Here is a 19,942-nt window from a genome sequence, read left to right as displayed (position 1 = left end):
TTATTTTTAGGGAAAGCATGTGGCCAGCTTATCTTATCAATTCATCAAGCTACTAGGTTTTAGAGCAAATGCAGGTGTGCTGTGGACTGCAATGTGCTACAAAGACTGGATTTATTCTCATTAAAAAGGAAACAAACAAACAGATATTTAAAATATTGATTTCATGAAAACACAGAGAGAACAATGCATGAAACATGTGTGCATATATATATATATGATAATATGCTGATAAGACTCAAACCAATTTCATATGAGAAATGCCTCTCCTGTCTTTTTGTTGTACAAATACCCTTGGAGGTCATTTAAAAGTTTGACTGCAAAGACAGACAGAAAGGCATTGTACAAATATTCTGCTCTTAATATGTACTGCTTGGCTTTGCAACCGATGGATGCAGAGCTATGTATCATACAGAGCTATGGAAGCACATCTCATACTGAACTGCTTTCATAGGTACTCTACATATCACCTTGAAATGTAGATTCAACATGCTAGTAGGCATTTGCTTGTTTATTTAGCTCTCAACTAACTTTGGGGAAGAGAACATCACGTGCTGTGCAAACAAATAAGAAAGGCAATTTAAGAAAGACAAATGGACACATAATGGCTTGAGGTCAGACAGCAGTAGTGCTTTGTGGACTCTCTGTATGGATATTTTATCTCTATAAATTGCTCTATAGCAAATCAGTCCATTGCTCCATCTAGCCTAGTAGACAGGCAGCAGTTCTCCATCATATCAGGCAAGAGTTTCCTCTTTCCCAGCCCTGTTACCAGAGATCCTTTAACTAGTGGTTCTGGGATTGCACCCAGCAGTAACAGTGCTGCTAAATTGTAATTTTAGCGCTTTGAGGCTAAAATGATAGCATTCAAGATATAACCACAGGGGCTTCAAGCACATAGCTCTAATTGGCAGATACTCTGATGCGGCAGTTGCTTGCAAGCTTGAGAGCTCCCACAGACATACAAATACTGCCTGCATTCCACCTCCATGTATGGAAAAAAATCACAAATTCATCTAAGAAAACATCTTGATGTTCGGACATCAGAGGTTGGGAACCTTGCAGCAGACGAAATTTAGGCCGCAGTCCTAAGGTGGTTATGTTGGTGAGAAATGAAGGCTGTTTTAACATCCATACCCTAAGCTTTGTTGGGCTTGGAGGTCACTCTTACCACCCCCCACCCCCATTGGGAACAATACTGTAGGAGGGAAATCACTGTCTGGGGGGGCATTAGGGGACTGAGAAGGTCTTGGATCCAAGCAATTCTCACTCTTCCCACAGAGTACCCCCTTCAGGGGCCCAGTGACACTGGAGATCTGACAGCAGTTGTGCAGGGGTGTTAGGAGGTTTTTAAGGTGACACCAGAGCTCCTTCTTGGATAGGGAGACCTGATATATTCTATGGCCCCTGAGATGCCCATCCAAAGGCCATGGGATCACACCCTTAAGATTGAAAAAGCTGTGTTCATTTCATTTACTTATAAGAAGCTGTGGTCATTTTATTTACCAATTAAAATGCCAAGAGAAAGAGATTACATAGTCAAAAAAATCTCTGTTTGACCAGTTTGCTATAACTAGCATTTAGAACAGGCTAGTGTTAGTCTTTGCTGTCAATAATTGTGGCAGAACTTTTGTATCTTCCCTTGCTAATGCTATGAACTTAACTCACTACCTTGTCATGCCCAAATTATTTGGATTTCCCAAATACTTGCTTCTGAAATTTGAGAAATGAGTCAAACATCAGTAAAAATTGTGGTTTTCCAAAAAGCCCTTTTCCCAGCCTCTCAAATGCCAGCTCAACCTTGCAGTCTCAATGGGGAATGCAAAACAAAAAGGAAATGGAATCAGCCAAATATGAGGTATTTTCTGTTAAAAGGAAAAATTAATGCCTTTGACGTTGATCATAATTAGTTTCCTGTTGACTGCCATGTCAAATATTTCCTGAAGTTATGACTTATAGTAAATCTCAAGCCAATTGCTCTAAAGCCCATACTTCCTTTAGCCACTGTTTTACAGAGCAACTAAGTATTTGAAAAGCTGTCTATTTATAGGGTAACATAGTGTTGAAAATACCAAACTCATAAACTCTTAGTGCAGGAATACTTTAGACAAGCACAGGCTTATTGATGCACTTAGGCAATAAATCTGCCCTAAATGTGATCCATTCATTTACACCTAAAAATTCCAGTGATACATATAATGAAATGTAGCACATATTTGGTTGGACCTGAAGATCCAGTGGGGCTTTCCATTCTACACCACCCCCCTCAAACCACTTGAGATCAGGTAACCTTTCAAAACAGCATGGATTTATACTGTGGAAGGGTGGGAAATGGTAGATCATTTTCTGCTCATGCAAAACCACATTGGGATCCAAATTCTTTATTTTATAGCTCTGACACATTTAACTTTTGTTTACCAAGTTTCCTTTCCCCTCCCCTTCCTCTAGATTCCCCTGTGTTGAATTTTAGACCTTAAGCTCTTCAAGGTAAGGAACTACCCTACTGTTCTGTATTATACATATTGCTGGAATCAAATATAAAAAAGAAAACAAATATTGCTGGATTCTTGCCTTTACTTCCAAAGTTTGGGCTGATTAACTAGGTTTTCCCTCTAATGAGTCTCAGCAAAACTCTTATGCTCTTCAGATAACCATATAATGTTTTGCTTTTTTCTTCTTCTTCGTAACAGACACTTTTTCGAATTGATGAAATCTGGCTAAATCAAAGCATTCCTGACATTTGTTAAAATGAACAGTCCACCAAAAAGGGAGAAAAAATTCTAGCCATTTCAAATATAAAAACCTCAAAGATAGTCTAGCTGGAGAGAACTGACTTGGGACCAACAAAAGCAATTTACATGCCATGTGACTAAGTTGCAGCCTAAGCTTGCAACTTTAATGTTAAACCTACATTGGACAACAAGCAAAATAAATTTTAAAATGGTTTCTGGTTTTTATATTTCATTTGCAACATTCTGAACAGATCCCACCCCAAATCTGGGTCCAGCCATGTCATACATGGAGTTGCCTGTGAAGAGAACAAATAAAAACTGATATTCTCCATAGCAGTTCCTTGCTTCTTGCTAAGACAGCCCACCTAATACTGGAGGAGCATGGGCTTCATTGTCCTTGCTGAAATGGGGACAACCCTGGACCTCTCAGGAAAGGCTACTATTGTGATTACTATTTCAATTTATCAGTTGTTTGATGCTCTAAGTCAGTGTTTCCCAACCTTGGGCCTCCAGCTGTTTTTGGCCTACAACTCCCATCATCCCTAGCTAGCAAGACCAGTGGTCAGGGATGATGGGAATTGTAGTTCAAAAACAGCTGGAGGCCCAAGGTTGGGAAACACTGCTCTAAGTGACTTACAATGAGTCTCTAAGTGACTTACAAAATTGTAAGAGAATAAAGCATAACATTAAAGAAAAAGTATCTGAAGAAGTGTGCATGCACACGAAAGCTCATACCAAGAACTGACTTAGTTGGTCTTTAAGGTGCTACTGGAAGGAATTTTTTTGTTTTGATTAAAGAAAAAACAATACAAGAAAAGCCATACAAGAACTTTGGGCAGCCCAAGACTGCTATATACACGGCCCAGGCTTGCCCCAGGGAGGTAACTTCAGTGCTGCTAACACAGCAGTTTGACCACACACCCAGAGGCGCACTCCATTGTCTCTGAAGACAGACAGATGCCAACTCACAGAAAAGACTCAATAAAACAGCAGCAAAGACATAGTAATCCATCAAATGCCTGGGAGAAGAGATATATTTCTACCTGATGCCGAAAGGATGTTAATGATAGTGTAAGTGAACCTCACTGGGAAGAGCTTTCCACAACTGAAAGAGCCCTTGTCATCCACTGAACCTTCCTCAGAGGGGGCATTTGGAGGTGGGCCTCAGACAAAGACCAAAGGGTCCAAGGGTGAGAGGCTCCAAAAGATACTGGGCTCCAATATATTAGGGCTTTGAATTGGTTTCCAAAGCTTAGGGCTTTGACTTGGTTTGGAAACATACAAGCAGCCTGTGAAGCTGTGGCAGAATTGATGTTATATGATTAGCCTGCTTCACGTCTGCAACGATCAGCAGCTGCATTCTGCACTAGCTGCAGTTTCCAAACAGTCTTGCACTAACCCATTCATGAGGTTTCCAGAGCATAGATTACTGCAGCCAGGTTTTTCCTGTCTAGATAGGCTGATGGCCCCAAAAGACCCTAAGCAGAGTGACAACGGTGGATCTATGTGGACCCCCAATCTCCATGGAAATATTTCATATGTATGAACAGATGAAATAAATACACTAATATTTGTTAGCAAGCACCCCTTTGGAACTCAGGCTTTAATCCAGGATTCTGCACAGGTGTTTAGGATTGTCTCTAGGTTAATTGTAAGCAGGTTGAATAACAAATCTGGTCCAGGCCATGGGGTGGGAAGTATGTGATCCCTGTAACATTATGTCTGTAGAGAGCTAGAGTTTTTCTTATTATTTTCTCAGGTCTATTCAAATCAGAAGCTTAAAGTAAACTTTAAGCAATCAAGAATCAACAGTTTCACTCATTCTAAGTCCCTTGTACCCTTATAAACCAGAGACGTGTTAAAATATATATAATAAATGACCTCTCACCAGCACGGTGAAAATATACTTTCCAAAATAACAAAAACCCTACCCACCTGAAGAACATCTCCCAGGTCTGCAGTACTGATATCAGGATCTTCAGTGGTGTTAAAGGGAACAGGAGTGATTCTCACAAGCGTGAGCACTCTGGGTTCTGGGTATCTCCATAACATCATTCCTGGGTTATCCTCTGTTTCATTGTAAAACACAACTTCATAGGCACTGGGTAGTTTCTGTGCATCTATCAAATTAGGAGGGGAAAAGCTGTAATTGGTTATATAATTTCTAAAAAGGGAGCATGCTGGTTTATGAGACCAAAACAGTTAAAAACAAATCTCTTAGGATCAAACAGAGGGAAAATAAAAAAGCAGTTTCCCTGAATTTTAAAAGGTCATAGTAAAATGGAAAGAAATCAAAAGGTAGTTTTCTACCAGATGCTTCTTTAATTACCAAAAAAATGCTGTTAAAGGAAAGTGATCCTTAATAGCCTACTACTGAAATTATTTTGTTATTGATGTGCGTTTTCAAAATGCTATTTGTACCTGTATCTTGTATGTATTGAAACAGGCCTGTTCGCAGATCGTCTGACGTATGCTCTGTTTTAGAACTCTGGCTCCTCTCTGTAGGACTCTGCACCAAATGTGCTTGATCGGTGCTCTGCCCGTGTATCTTGCCTTCTTGGACAAGGTAACTTTGCAGAAGTTCATGCAGAAGAAGTAAGCAGTTCAAATGCTCTTGTCCCCAAAAAACCTTATAAAAAGAAAGCTAAATTTAGCAACATTTAAGCACTTTGTGTTCAGCCATTCATGAAGCCAGCTTAATTGCTAGCAAGTTTATTCTAGGAATTCTCCAGACTTATCAGATAAACAGGCTCGAGCATCTTGAAGGGTTTAGAAGTTTAGACCCTGGCCCTGAAATATTTAAAAAAGCAGAAGCTATTTATAGTGGCAAAGATTTTGAGTGCAAGGAACTAGCAGTAGGGTTTCTTATGACAGCTCACAGTGAACTTCCTTAAATCAAAGAAAAATAAAACTTATACCCTCCAGTAGTAGCAAGCAGAAAAGACAGGATTCTTGGCTTTGCTCCTCTGCACAAAGCAGAGGTCAAGTAAAAAGAGACAGAGGTCTATGATGGGATGTAATACCCTTTAAAATTAATCAGAGAACCCCCAGAGAAGAAGAAAAATAAAATAGGCATAGCCTTTTGTCAATCAACTTAATGGAATACAGATACAGAGAAGACACTGGGATCTTCCTTGTGGTATATGTTTGGGGAAGGTGAGTAGGGGCAAGCTGATCCTCTGCTATGTACAGAAAAGGAAGAAGATGGGATGTTGGGGAATTCAGGAAAACTTACACCATAGTAGTAATACCTCTGCTGTTTTGTGAAATATATTATTCAAGTAGGCACCCCTGCTCTGTACATGACACTACGTGGCTTAGATTGCACAGGTAAATCTACAGGAGGATAGTGGGGTCTGGCCTAGGGGTATGGTTGCTGTCATTGGCGACTTTTTAGAAATGGTGGGTAAGAAAAGGAAATTGAAAGGAATAAGATTAAGAATTCAGGAAGAGCCTGTTGGATCAGACCAAAGGTCTTTCTGGTCCAGCATCCTGTTCTCACAGTGGCCGCCCAGATGCCTGTGGGAATTAGGGTGGTGTAATAAGAAAACCTGCTGTAAACATGGCTTCCATATGAGACAGAGAACATGCCCAATTTATCAAGGTCATATACAGTTGACCAGCACCTGCAATTTGCTTCAAGGGACTCTAAAGATGAGGAGCAAGAGGACAGAAGGCATTGCAGAAATGTAATTATTTTTCTGGTGTTCAAAGCTCATCACGTAAATTCTTTCAGTAATCCTTAAATCAGTCGTACTGTGTATAATAATCCCAGCAAATCATATTCTTCTGTTTTACTTTGCATCCCATGGCTATATGCCATGATGACTATATGCTACCTCCAGGTTCATAGGGAGCAGGCCTCTAAAAATCAGCTACTGGGGATCAACAGAGGGAGAGGTTTATTGCCCTCTGTTTATTTCTCTTGTGACTATTCTTAGATTGTAAACTCACTGGCACATGGATTTGCTTTCTCATTCTTTGTAAAGCACCACCTACAACAGATGGCACTATATAAAGAAACAAACAACCCACGCACCAACAATCTTGCAAAGGAAGTCACTTTTACCCCCAATATAGCAAAGGAATGGGGAGCAGAGCGTGAGGTCCCCTTAAGAATACATGGCTGAGGTAAGAATTGAACAGGAGACTTCCAGGCTCAGAGTCTTAGCTGCCACATTACACCAATTCTACCCCATGCTTTTCTCCCCACAGCAGTGACATTTAAACTGTGGCTCATGGCAAAACTCTCCCTTCACTTGGCTGCATCTTATGGTTAGTGGTGTTGAGAGCATAATCACAAGTCCCAACTTGGCAGCAGTCGAAAGGACCAGAGAAGAGCAAGGCAGGAGGCACATACTTGCACAGTCCTGCTAAGCCAAGGTTTGCTTGAGCACGTGGTAGTCTTTGTGTTCCTCCTCCTCTCTCCCAAAATACCTAAGGTAGCTACAGGTTGCAGAAAGTGTTTGAGCAAATAGGTCATGTAATCTCCCTAAGGGCTGCTTCCATGGGTTGACGTCTTTACCAACACCCAGCTTCTACCCCTCTGCAGCTCCTGCCCCTTTTCTCTGGAGATTGATCTGCGGTTCAGGTTCTATCAAATGCCAGATACCAGGAGGCTCTTAAGATCAATAGAACGTCTGCTTCTGGTGGTTGGCACTTTTTAACAACGAACAGACAGCAACTAGGCTCTGGAACATCTGCCAATCTGCCATGTTTAGTCACTAAACGTTGGATTCCTTTCAAGTTAGGGGAGGTTTTGTAAAATGAATATTAAAAACTTGTCACAATCAACACTACGAAGTGATTCCTGTGAATGTTTCCAATATTGCTATGACTGGTGTTTACTTATTAGAGCTGCAAACCAGGATCATGCTTGCAGAGCACAGAGTGCTGAAGAGGGTTTTGCTAGCAATTGGATACTTCCTAAGGGGCACTCAAAGCTGAATGTCAGTTTTCACACACACACACACACACACACACACACACATTTGGGGGGGATACACATGGTTTAAAATGTTCTGTAATCTGGTGGGGTTTTTTTTCTTCATGCTCCTCAACTTAACACTTTCCACAGTTAAACAAATAAGAATTACTCAACATGATCCATATACGAACCTGCATCAGTCCACCTCTCACATCAACATAGACTTTTGGAACTGACAGCTCTGGACCAGGATTACCACTGTGTTTACACCATTTGGCTTCTACAGCGACAGAGCAGCAAACAGGTCCAACCAGAGTTCTGCTTTTTTCTTGGACACTTGTCTTAATTAGGATATCACTGATGTCAAGCATAAATGACGATCCATTAATTATTCCTAATGTTCAAATGGACAAAAAATATATATAATTACAGTCCGTTGTGTGTACAAACCCATTTCTTAAATACATTGGTATCATTTTCCTTCATAGAAAGAAAGGTCAATATACAGTAGTGCCTCGGTTTAAGAACAGTCCTGTTTACGAACGATTTGGTTTACGAACTCCACAAAACCGGAAGTAGTGTCCTGGTTTGAGAACTTTACCTTGGTCTAAGAATGGAATCTGAACAGTGGAAGGGCACCGGCAGCAGGAGGCCTCATTAGGGAAAGAGTGCCTCGGTTTAAGAACGGTTTCGGTTTAAGAACAGACTTCCGGAACCGATTAAGTTCATAAACCGGGGTACCACTGTAGGTCCAGCCATAGCTGTACACCAAACAGTAATTTTTACCATTTGTTCCATGAGCAACTAATTCATATTATATGAAAACACAAGGCAACTTACAAAGAGAATTTCTCATTCTGTATATTTGAAAACACAAGTGTAGTATTTATGAAAATATGACTTGACTGGAGAAAAACTAGGCATCAAACGCAAACGATTCTGCGGCAAAACCACTTAACTTATCTTGAAAGGTTTTTCAGGCACTTACATACTCAAGTCATCTACTGTATATCCTTGAACTGTGACTAGAAAGAGCTAAGGATTCAGCCTTTCCAGCTGAGAGGGAGCTTAAGAAATGTGATTTTGTCTGCCAAATTGTTAATACAATGCATAATGCCATAGTTTGAAAGACAGAGGCCAGTTCACATGTAACAACACTAAGCCAAAACCATGGTTAAACATGAAAGCAGGAGAGTGTGGGTACTCAGAGTAAATTCTTAGCTTCTCCCCTGCTCTACTGTTGCTGCAACTACCCGGAGCAAAGCCATGGTTTGACTTTATCTTATATCTGAAGCCAGGCTTGCTGTTTGTTTCACTCTAGACAAACCACAAGCTGTACAAAGCTTTGTTCTTGGATCCCACTGGATCCCAAGCCAACCCCACGGCTGTCATTTGATGGCACTGGGCCCAAACTAGGCTGTCACAGCAATCTGCCTGCCCTATATCTTCTTTCTGGGCTACAGATGTGATGGCGGCTCTGCTGCTTCATCACACATTGCTGGGCAGCAGCTGTGATGTGGATTGTTCTGTAAATTATTACTCGGTGATTAAAGTAACTTAGAACAATAATATGAATCCAAGTTCTTATTCCTCTTCCAGAAACGTGAGCAAGCAAGAAGGTAAGAAGGCGGCTCAAATGCTCCTTGCTCTCTGCCTCCAGTGCAGCAACTTCCGGTTTAAAAACGAAATGGAGCAAACTCAGCTTCATTTAAACCATGTGTTTACTAATTTCAGTAACAACCAGGGTCACAAACAATAGCATGATCCTGGCTTCTTTCAACAAACCATATCTTGAAATTCTTAACCAGAGTTCCTTCCAATTTCTACATAGCCATCGACATTAACTAGTTTAAAAGCAGAAAACGGATGCTTTCATTACCTAGGCACTTTCGCATTGCCAAGAAAGAAAGAAAGAAAGAAAGAAAGAAAGAAAGAAAGAAAGAAAATGAAAGAGAACGCATAGTTGCATACAATTTACATAAGCTAATAGACCATTCTCTACCTTCTCTTCACTGAATATATTTTGCCACTTTTGCTATTTCTATCAAAATAAATTGCTATATGTAAAAAAGTAACATAGCTATTTGCAGTTAATGTTTATAACACCTTGAAGTGATTACACTGCTAGATATAATGTCCCAAAATTATTTTATCTGAGCAAAAGATTGCCTATAATTCCATACTCTTCTACTGTAGTTTGAAGTCCCGCACCTATTTCCCACCCACCCACCCATCCATCCACACTTTAGGAGATTAAATTGTGTAACACTGGACTTAAGGATCAGGGAGTCTTCCCCTCCACTACCAACTTTGCTATTCATATTTTGAATTATCGTTGTGAATATTAAATTTTGGCATACTTAATTTGTAATGCTTAAGGCTTATTTTTCTAACATAATTTAATATTTATAAAAGATGAAAGATTAAGAAAACACCTAGGGCCTACAACAGACAGCTGTTTTAGAGAATGGGATTTTCAAATGTCTGCTAAAAAAATGAACTCTAATAAGTCAAAACTCTATCCCATGTATAATGTAGACACACCTGTGTCAAATATGTGCTGGGGGAGGAAGAAGCAGAGGGATTTGCTTATGAATCTTTTTTAGAAATTAGGAAAAATGGGTCTGCTTCCTTAATGTAAATTTCCAAATGTAACTATCATGCCAAGAATAATTTCATAAATGTATTGAGTTATTGCTCCTTAAGAATAAGGTTTATGTTACAGAACAATAATGTGCACAAGCCATTTTTTTATTTTTTGGCAATGAATATTTGCACAAAGCTTTTATTGAATTTGATAGCAAGAATAGAAAAATCTCAGGCCCCAAACCAAGTGTTGCTCAGGTGCCTCTGTCAAAGAACATCTGTACATGGATTACAAAATGGCGCACATGCCAAAGCAATGCCACACAGGCACCAGATTCACACTCCTCACAGAGACAGTGCAATCCTAATAGGGGACTTCTCTTAAACCGCAGTTAAGAGACCAAGAGCGGACCACAGGTTCACATAACACAAGAAGTTGCCCTATACTCTAACTGACCATTGGCCAGTGTGATCATCCCTCCACTGTACAGGTGCGAGTGCCAATTCTCGTGTAGGGAAAATAGCACCACCAGCGTGTAAGAGGGTGATATAAATAAAAATAGTCAGAAATGCAATGGAAGCTACCTTCTTCTACCCACAGCTAAAACACAACTGTGCACAGGCGCAGTACATGCCTGACTCACTCAGGTCCTCTGTCATAAAGAAGATTTGGAAGCAGGCTCTTGACTATGCATGTTCAGGGAAGGAAGCAGGCAAGAGGTCAGAATTCTATTATGCCAACCTATTGCTGCCTATTTACTCCCACCTGAATGGATTTCTCCGCACACTGGGCCAGTGGTAAATTTTGAAGTGCAGCTCATGGTGACAACTTCCATGACTACACCACCAAAGAGGGACTCAAAATGCTACTTTGTAAAAGTAAAGAACCAATAAACCTTTAGGTCTTTTAAAATAGTGCGGAAGAGGCTTTTGCCGGGTAAATGAATGAAACTCACAAGTTTTCAGCACTGGCAACTAGTGCTCCTGCAAGTGACATAATCACTCCTGCAATGAAAAAAGTACTGGAGGTATGCTCCCTCACGTCCCTGCTCTTCTATGCCATTGCCCTCTTAAAATCATGTCACAAAGGGATACATATATCCTTTGTTCCTTGCTTCTAATAAAGCTTCCTCCCTCAGTACTTCCCCTTTTAAGATCTCATTAGGACTCTAATGAGGTATCTGAAGAAAGAGAAATGAGAGAGGGAAATTACCCCCATTTCCTTCCCTATGTGCAGTACTCATTGCAACAAAATTGTTACCAGGTCGTTCGGCTGTTGCCCATGAACATGCAACCCTTTAATATCAATATGCAACCTGCATGTGTCTTTAGCTAATAGCAGAAAGCTACTAAGATAAGGGACGCAGGTGGCGCTGTGGGTTAAAGCCTCAGCGCCCAGGACTTGCCGATCGAAAGGTCGGCGGTTCGAATCCCTGCGGCGGGGTGCGCTCCCGCTGCTCGGTCCCAGCGCCTGCCAACCTAGCAGTTCAAAAGCACCTCCAGGTGCAAATAGGGACCGCTTACCAGCGGGAAGGTAAACGGCGTTTCCGTGTGCGGCTCTGGCTCGCCAGAGCAGCGATGTCACGCTGGCCACGTGACCCGGAAGTGTCTCCGGACAGCGCTGGCCCCTGGCCTCTTAAGTGAGATGGGCGCACAACCCCAGAGTCTGTCAAGACTGGCCTGTACGGGCAGGGGTACCTTTACCTTTACCTTTACTAAGATAAGAGCAATGCAATGTTCCAGAGACAAGGACCCTCCTCTTCAGCCCCTTTTGGTCCACATCTATTTCTGAAACGTTTATTTCCGAGGACCAGCAGGCATTTTTTGCAATACAGAATTACGTAATGCAACCCAAGCACCCTTTCACTGAGCTAACATCTCCAAAGTTAGTTTCACTGCTTGTAATAAATGCAGCTATGGCTATCCAGGGATCCTGGTTAACCAAGTCCTACCATCACTAAACATAAATGGGAGTGGGCCATAAAAGCTGAGGCCTATTACCTATTATTTAAATCACTGTTGAGCCACAGAACCACCCCAAAACTTTTCTACTGCCCTAAACATCAACAGGTGTCACCAGATGGGTGTGCCCACAATCCCTTATGATGTTCCCAAACTGTCCTCTAATGCTGAAAGGGATCCCGGGGCAAATTCTGCTTCCTTGGCATAGCTGAAATTGTCACTTGGCTTGCTTGGCCCTGTAAAAATATTATACAACAAAGCCTGATCCAAGAAAAGCCTTGTATACTTTTCACCAAAGGGCATATCTAGAAGCCTACAACAGCATCAATGCTGGAATATACTGTATTTTCAATTAGGTGGGATAGTGATAAAGAGACATTCCAAGTGGTATGAATTTCATTCAAGCCCCAATGATCTATAAAAGAAAAAGGCTCTATGAATTTCAAGCGATGATGATTTACATTGTGCAAAAGAACTGCACTGGGATGCAGGACAATTTTGAAATGTATTCTTTTATTTTAATCTTACTAAGAGCCAGAATTTTCCTCAAGGACATTATAACTTTCTTCTTCAGCTGTTCTGTTCCGTCTTTGAGGTGAAATAAATCTTGCTATATAAATCACAGCGCACCTAATGAAGGGGAATATTCAGTCAGAAGTCACACAAAGTGCAATCATGAGAGGGTTAATGGAGTAAGTACTTTAAAAACAGCTGAAGACAGACAGCTATGAACATACAGCAAGAATAATGGTGAGTGAAATAAGGCATGGGCTTTAGTAAAGCTTCTTTCAGTGGAGCATCACATTCAGAGAAATCTCAATAGGCTGCCATGTGTGGACAAACGGAATTTGCATCCTAAAGGAAAGAAGCGCAGAATACCAATGGAACATATATCAGTGTGCCCAGAGTCTTATTTTAGGATTTCTAAGCACCTGGTTGAATTACAAAGTATGAGCTGAACTTATAAGGTTACTTTCCTAAGACTGAATAGCTCCGCTTGAAAAGATGAAGTGAAGTGAAATTCCCCTTCCCACTCGCCCAAAGGACTTTATACAGCTTCCTCTGGCCTCCCTCAAAAACCGACCGTAGAATTTGTTCTTGCCTTTAAACAGATTAAATCATGGCAACAATTTCAACTCAACCTGATATGGCAGCTCACTGAATCAATGTATCTTCGCAAACGACTGTTGTGATATCCAGAAGTTAACACGCTCGGCTCGCATCGCTGCTCGCTGTGCCCTCGCATACTTTTCAGGGAGCGCAATAATTTAGCACGAGGAGCAAGCAGTTTCACGACTTTTAAAAATAGCCCTTCAGGAGACTAATAAAAATGAAGCACTTGGTTTGGATGATGTTTACAAAATGCTGCCAGCCTTACATTGTCAGGCTCTGCTTTGATCTATAATAGCACTCGGATGTACCACCGTGCTGATGGAGCAAGAGACAATCGGGCTTCTTTACAACGAGGCTTCTGTATGTCATTATAAAGATTAGTCTGGGATGACATATGTTAGCAAAGAATATCCAGGTATTCTTTATACAGCTGGAAATGATTTAGGACCACTTGACAAATCCGCAAGTCTGTGGATGGATACTATCCAGAAGCTGATTTGCATGACAATTACATCAAGACTGAATTATTAAAATCCTATAAAACCAAAGGCTGCCCTCCACCATTTGACTTATTTATCTTTGTTGAAAATGATACTAAAACATGTTGCACAGTGATAGTTGAGAGGAGCAAATAAGCAAGGGCAAGGGTCTTCTATTCGCAAACAGCAAAATTCCAGTGGTTCATGTATTTTGTATTTTCCCCAGGGTATTTGAGTATACATACATACATACACACAGACATACATAATTATATTTGTATGTTATACTGTAAGGAGGAGGAAATATTAGAGCACCCTTCGCCTTTCCATTTCGTTCTCTTGCAACTCTTCCACAAAATCTATAACGCCTTCAAGCTACATCCTGCTTCTTTTTGGTCCACAAGCAAGTCGAAAAGTAAGCCTGCTTCATTCCCATTCCACAGCCAATACTAGCTGCCACTGCCTGTGAATCCCAGTTAATGGGAACCACATAGGGAGATTGCTGTTGTGTTCAATTCCTGCTTGCAGGCTTTCCATAGTTGGCCACTATAAGAACAGGATTCTGGACTACATTGGCCATTGGCCTGATCCAGCAGGACATCTCTAATGGGCTTATGCTCTTAAAACTAATGAGGGGTAAGGTAAAGGTAAAGGGACCCCTGACCATTAGGTCCAGTCATGGCCAACTCTAGGGTTGCGGCACTCATCTCGCTTTATTGGCCGAGGGAGCAGGCATACAGCTTCCGGGTCATGTAGCCAGCATGACTAAGCCGCTTCTGGCAAACCAGAGCAGCGCACGGAAACGCTGTTTACCTTCCCGCCGGAGCGGGAACTGCTAGGTTGGCAGGAGCAGGGACCGAGCAATAGGAGCTCACCCTGTCACGGGGATTCGAACCGCCAACCTTCTGATGCAGTTATTTACTCCCTGAAAGGGTCTCTGGTCACTGCAAGTGCTCATGGGAAGCGCTGTCCCCATATAGATGTGTTCTTTCTCAGATCCTCCCACTGTCCAATTTTAAACGGTCAATGGGGTTTCAAAAGATTATGCAGAGACTCACACACTTGAATATTAAAAGATGAAAGAACAGAGCTGTTGAGCAGGTACACCAGTTAACAGAAATTGTGTGCTAAATGGAATGACCAGACCAACACCAGCAGCAAAGAAACAGAAGACATCAAGTTAAGTGAAAATGCTAGCAATGATCGAGTACAATGAATTAGACTACTGGATTTCTCATTAGTGTGAAACAGAGTCTTGTGATGGTTCATTCTCCCCAAGAGTACTATATTTCTGCATTACCAATTAACCATTCTTCACCGAGAGAGTTTTTCAGCATTGTATATGGCCACATGTGGGCTCTGTAAAAACACAAGATGTGTTACCAATGGTAAACAGAAATTAATGACCTTGAACAGACCAAATCCTTGAATTCATCATTAATGTATGTCCCTCCTGCATTACAGCAGCTCTGGCAGCTTGAGCATGTATTTTCTTCAAGTACTTCAAACACAAAGAATTCAGGAACATCTATTACTTTAATCCATTGCAGGCAGTGCTTGATTTAACTTTATTGGCTGTGCTGGCGGTAGTGGGATATATATTGAGGGGCAGACAGCAATGCTCTCTTACGCATCTTTTCAAAAGGGCTTAATTATATTTTATAGCCTGGGCCAGGAGTCCTGCTTGTTTTGTGTCTAACAAGGTTCAAGTGGAGTTCAGGCCAGTGATGAATCAGAAGCAAAGTCAAAGATGGTTATCTTTATGAAATGAGCTCATCTCCATTTAAGCAAGGCTAAGCAGGTACATCATGTTCAATACTGAATGCTAAACAGCCTGGAAATCACAAGATAGCCAGTGATTTGATAATTTTTGATTTATTTATTGTTTCAGCAACTTGGTTCACAGCAAATACTACCCTAATTCTGGACACTTTTTCACCTTCAGTCAACTACTATTTTATGCATAGAATGATCTACGAAATAAACGACTACAAGAATGCAGTTCAAAACAATTAAGCCTTATGCTTGAAAATAGTATAGTAGTTTATTACTACCCAACTGGGAAGTAAGGAAATGACAATATGGGAGTGGTTGTTAAATTCAGTTCAGACAGAACATTTTAAAGTAGCAATACTCCTAAGTACACTTTCCATTTTTCTGTAGGGCAAACCCCTCTTAAAGCATGTGCAGAAAAAGTTTCTGGAAGATTGTGTCCCTAATCTCGGGAGTCTCCCTTCCATCTTCTATTTACTAGATCCCAGCTGTTCCAGCAAAGTATAACTTTACAGCTAACAATATTCTGATAGTAGTTTTATACTAGTAAAATATAATGTGTCAGGTCGAGAACTCCAACCTACCGATGTCATGCACAGCACATACATCAATTTAATAAACAAAATGTTCCTTTCTCAGAGGATATGCGATTACATCCATTATGAATGTAACAGTAAGGGGGGGAAACGTTTTGAAAGGAACAAAATAGTTTAAGATCAGTCCATCTGAATGTCATCCCTGCTTTGCACTTTCCTAAGTGAACTGGCAGGTGGAACTACAGTTTTAATGGGCATATATCTTTTGAGCGTTTTCTTTCCCAAAATCAGCAAGCTACAGTTAATTTGTATTTATTTGGGGTGGGGGGTGGGGATAGGACATGCCAGTTCATCAGTAGCAACTCTGAACTCTATTATAAAGTAACAGTAGGGAACCTGACCAGGATTAATAGTGGTACTCAGTCCTGGGATTAGGTGGTGTCCGATTTCATGGATTTTAGGCCATCTGTTCTTCCCTCCTACATTTAGTTCTGCAGAACTATAAACGCACCTCTACCTCAGGGACTATAGAAAGGAATTAGAATTGTTCTGCTTTTCATTATCACAAGATTCAGTAACTCATTTCATTGTCAGGATAATCCCCTTTTACTCTTTCTTTTGCGCTTGTAGGGTATGCCAAAATGACAAATAAAATCCCAGATGTTAGAGACCTGATGAGGTCTCCACCTTTCCTTGAGTGTTGTGTTTAAGCTACTTGGGACACAGTGTCAAAACTGACAGGACCCTGATGCCTACACCCAATATTCATTACGGTTCGTTAGTGATTTGTATAGCTGTCTACAGGCTGAACTTCCACTTCAATCCTCAGTGGCCATTAAAATGTTTAGTTTGTCCTCTGGCTTTTACTGACAAAGAATTCATTTCCTATTGTTCAAGTGTTGGAAAGAGTTTACAGTTCTTCCTAAAAGTAACAAAGGTCTTCTGGGTGCTGTAAATGGATTGTTACTCTAGCATATTATTTTAGGTAGTCAAAATTAATTTGATGTTTTATTTCTCCTTAGGCTAACTTATGGATCTGGAGCATCCAAGGGCCATTGCAACATCTTAGTAGAGTTCTCTCATGAGAACCAGTTAATTCTCAGTTGGGGAAGAATGTTTTCTGCTTAATACTCATCATTAACCGCTCTGATTTCTAATATTTTGCAAATATTTACACTGCACTACATTTTGAAGAATTTTGAAGAAATTCAGACTATTTTTTGTTTTTGTTGCTGAATATTTAAAGATAAAATATCACACACAATAAAAACCACAACAGATGTTATTCTGAAGTGCAGCTATACAGTTCACTGCATTTCCTTCTCTAGCCCAAGGCACTGAAGTCCTTTCTGGCTAAAGGCGTTTGTTGTTTTAAATGGATCCTTTCACTTTGCAGAATGCATATATCACTACTCTTTCCTTCCACCTCAAGACCATTTAAGGACTGTTTGCAAAATGTATTTATAGCTTTGCTTGCATAATTTTGAGGTGCACCAAAGGAAACTAAAAAAAAAACAAACTAAAAAAATATATACAAAAAACCCCGCCATTTTAAGAAGGTTTATACCGTATAAATATTTTTATAAACAAACACCTAACTTTAACAGCAAACTGGTTATAAGCAACACCTTAATTTTCTTTTATTGTGACGTTATCTTACTTGCCTTTACTCTAAACTAAAAAGGGAAAAGCTCCAAAATGCTACAACCGTTCCTCATAGTGGAAGTGGCCTAGGACCCACCAATGGGCTATGAGCTTCAGTGTCACAGCCTGTCATGGGCCTCTTCTTCACTAGTCTGCCCCATCTCCTAGCTGTGCCATGCTATTTTTGGTTAGACCACTGCCAGAACCAACTACTGCTTGCATGCTGAGTAAAGCTGGTTGGATTACAGAGTTTTTAGGGGGGGTGGAGGAGGGGGAGGCCTCCCTCCTCTGAGGGGAAAGGATAAGAGGAGTTTTTGAAGAATATGAGAAAATGAGATAATAATACTAATGCATTGTAAGTTGGAACCATACAATACACACATCTATCTATCTGACGTACATACCCCTTGTTTGCATTGAAAAGTTAAATAATACTTTTAAACAGAATATACGGTACATTTTTAAAAACTTGGTATAGAACTCAAGACCCAATTCCATTTAATAGCTCCAGTCTTATTTAAGCATACTGATGATTCCAACTCTCTTGCTCAGTAACATCTGGATCAGAAGAGGCTGAGCAGGTGCTAAACTGCTGCCTGGATGCAGTCGTGGGCTGAATCTAGACAAGGCAAATATCCTATGGATGGGTAGTTAGTTCCCAGGTCCAGGAATGGATTGTGCACCAGCTCTGAATGGCGTTGCATTTCCTCTATAGGTGCATAGTCTGAGGACACTTCTATAGCCAGTTACTGCTGTCTCTAGGGACTCATGTGACCTCAGTGGTTCAGAGTGCACAACACCAACTATGTTCCTGGACAGGGACTGTCTTGCCATGGTGGCCCATGTATTGGGAGCATTATAATTAGATTACTTTAATGTGCTGTCTGTGGAGCTCCACTTGCACCTAGCCTGGAAGTTACAGCCTGTGCAAAATGCTAGGGTGCATAGCGGGGCAACTTCTAACAATTTGTTTTTTGTTTTGTGCATTGCTCAGTTTGCAATATACAGTTGTGTTGTTTTAAATCTTATTTTCATCTAGCTTTTAGGAATGTTATTGCTTTTTATGTAAACCACTTATTTTTTATTATTACATTAAGCATTATAAACATTTCACACATAAATATGAAACGTGATTAGCTCCAAGCGGAAGAACAGACTACGTAACCACAAGGCATGCATCACCAATATGTCTGTTTAAACAAGTGGAATTCTGCTAGCTCGAGTTTCTGCACATAGAAGACTCAAGAAGTGGCTCTGCAAGCAGGATCCCTCAGAGCGTGTTCTGCGGGTGGAATTTCTCTACATGGATCGAGGCGTTGTTGTCGTTTTTAAAGAAAAAATATATAAGTTACAACTAGTAAAAGGAAACCACATTTTTCAGAATTATGAAAGTACAAAGTAGGACAAAAACCTAGCTATTAAAATTCCTGATTAAAAGGTCCTAATTAGTAATATCTGGGGGAAAATATTTTAATGCAAGGTTATCAGTTAATCAAAACTCTTTTAAAGTCATTAGTCGAGGTCATAAGCTCTTGTTTTTGCCTCCACAAAGGAGGAAACATGCCTACAACACATTCCCAAGTGAGGGTTTTAAAAATGGTTCTCGGCACATAAGATTCCTCTTACATTACAAACCAACTTCCATCTCTTACACAAAGACTCATCTGGAAAAGAGGCCTTTTACACTGTTTATAAAATACTGTCAAATAAAATTTGTAAAAAAACATATTTCACTAAAAATAGCTTGCGTAAGTAAGGGATTAGAGTAGTTTCTGCTGCTATAATTGTTCCTTTGTAGTTTTTTCCATGATGTTTTCTGAACAGCGCCTTTTGACTATGTTTATTAAAGTCAGCACATCAAAAAGGATCAAAGCCAATGCTAGTGAGAACTAAAATAAAAAACCAAGTGTGTTGTGTTGTCTCATGGGAGAATTATGCAGATTCAAGTAAACAAGTGCAAATTGTTGAGGTTTTAATGAACATTTTCTACAATTATTGAATCTGAAGTCATTCCTTATTATAACATCTGTACAGCAGATGGCCATTCTGTATAAAAGGCAAGCAATGCTATTTTGTCTGTTTTAACAGTCCATCTGAGATGACTACTTTTTGTCATTGTACGCCATTTGCTTCAGCAAATAATTCGTAAAATGCAGCTGCTGCAGATGGTCACCATAGTTATGCGATTGTAAA

At 40.4% G+C, this 19,942-nt stretch overlaps 1 protein-coding gene across 6 annotated transcripts in view; it reads right to left on the bottom strand.

Moving 5' to 3' along the window:
- VPS13B (vacuolar protein sorting 13 homolog B) overlaps positions 1 to 19,942 on the bottom strand; it is a 398,969-nt gene that overhangs the window by 71,055 nt on the left and 307,972 nt on the right. For all 6 annotated transcript variants that reach the window (XM_079984696.1, XM_079984699.1, XM_079984695.1 and 3 more), the window contains exons 37-39: positions 7,848 to 8,050; positions 5,151 to 5,358; positions 4,665 to 4,849 (exon numbers count right to left, since the gene is read on the bottom strand). In XM_079984696.1, coding sequence (XP_079840822.1) covers positions 4,665 to 4,849; positions 5,151 to 5,358; positions 7,848 to 8,050 — 596 coding nt within the window. The remainder of the gene's footprint in view (positions 1 to 4,664; positions 4,850 to 5,150; positions 5,359 to 7,847; positions 8,051 to 19,942) is intronic.

This window comes from Podarcis cretensis (assembly GCF_951804945.1).
Source record: "Podarcis cretensis genome assembly, chromosome: 7".
Taxonomy (NCBI): Eukaryota; Metazoa; Chordata; class Lepidosauria; order Squamata; family Lacertidae; genus Podarcis; species Podarcis cretensis.
Note: the sequence above shows the minus strand (reverse complement) of the source record. Positions and strands in the feature narration are given on the sequence as shown.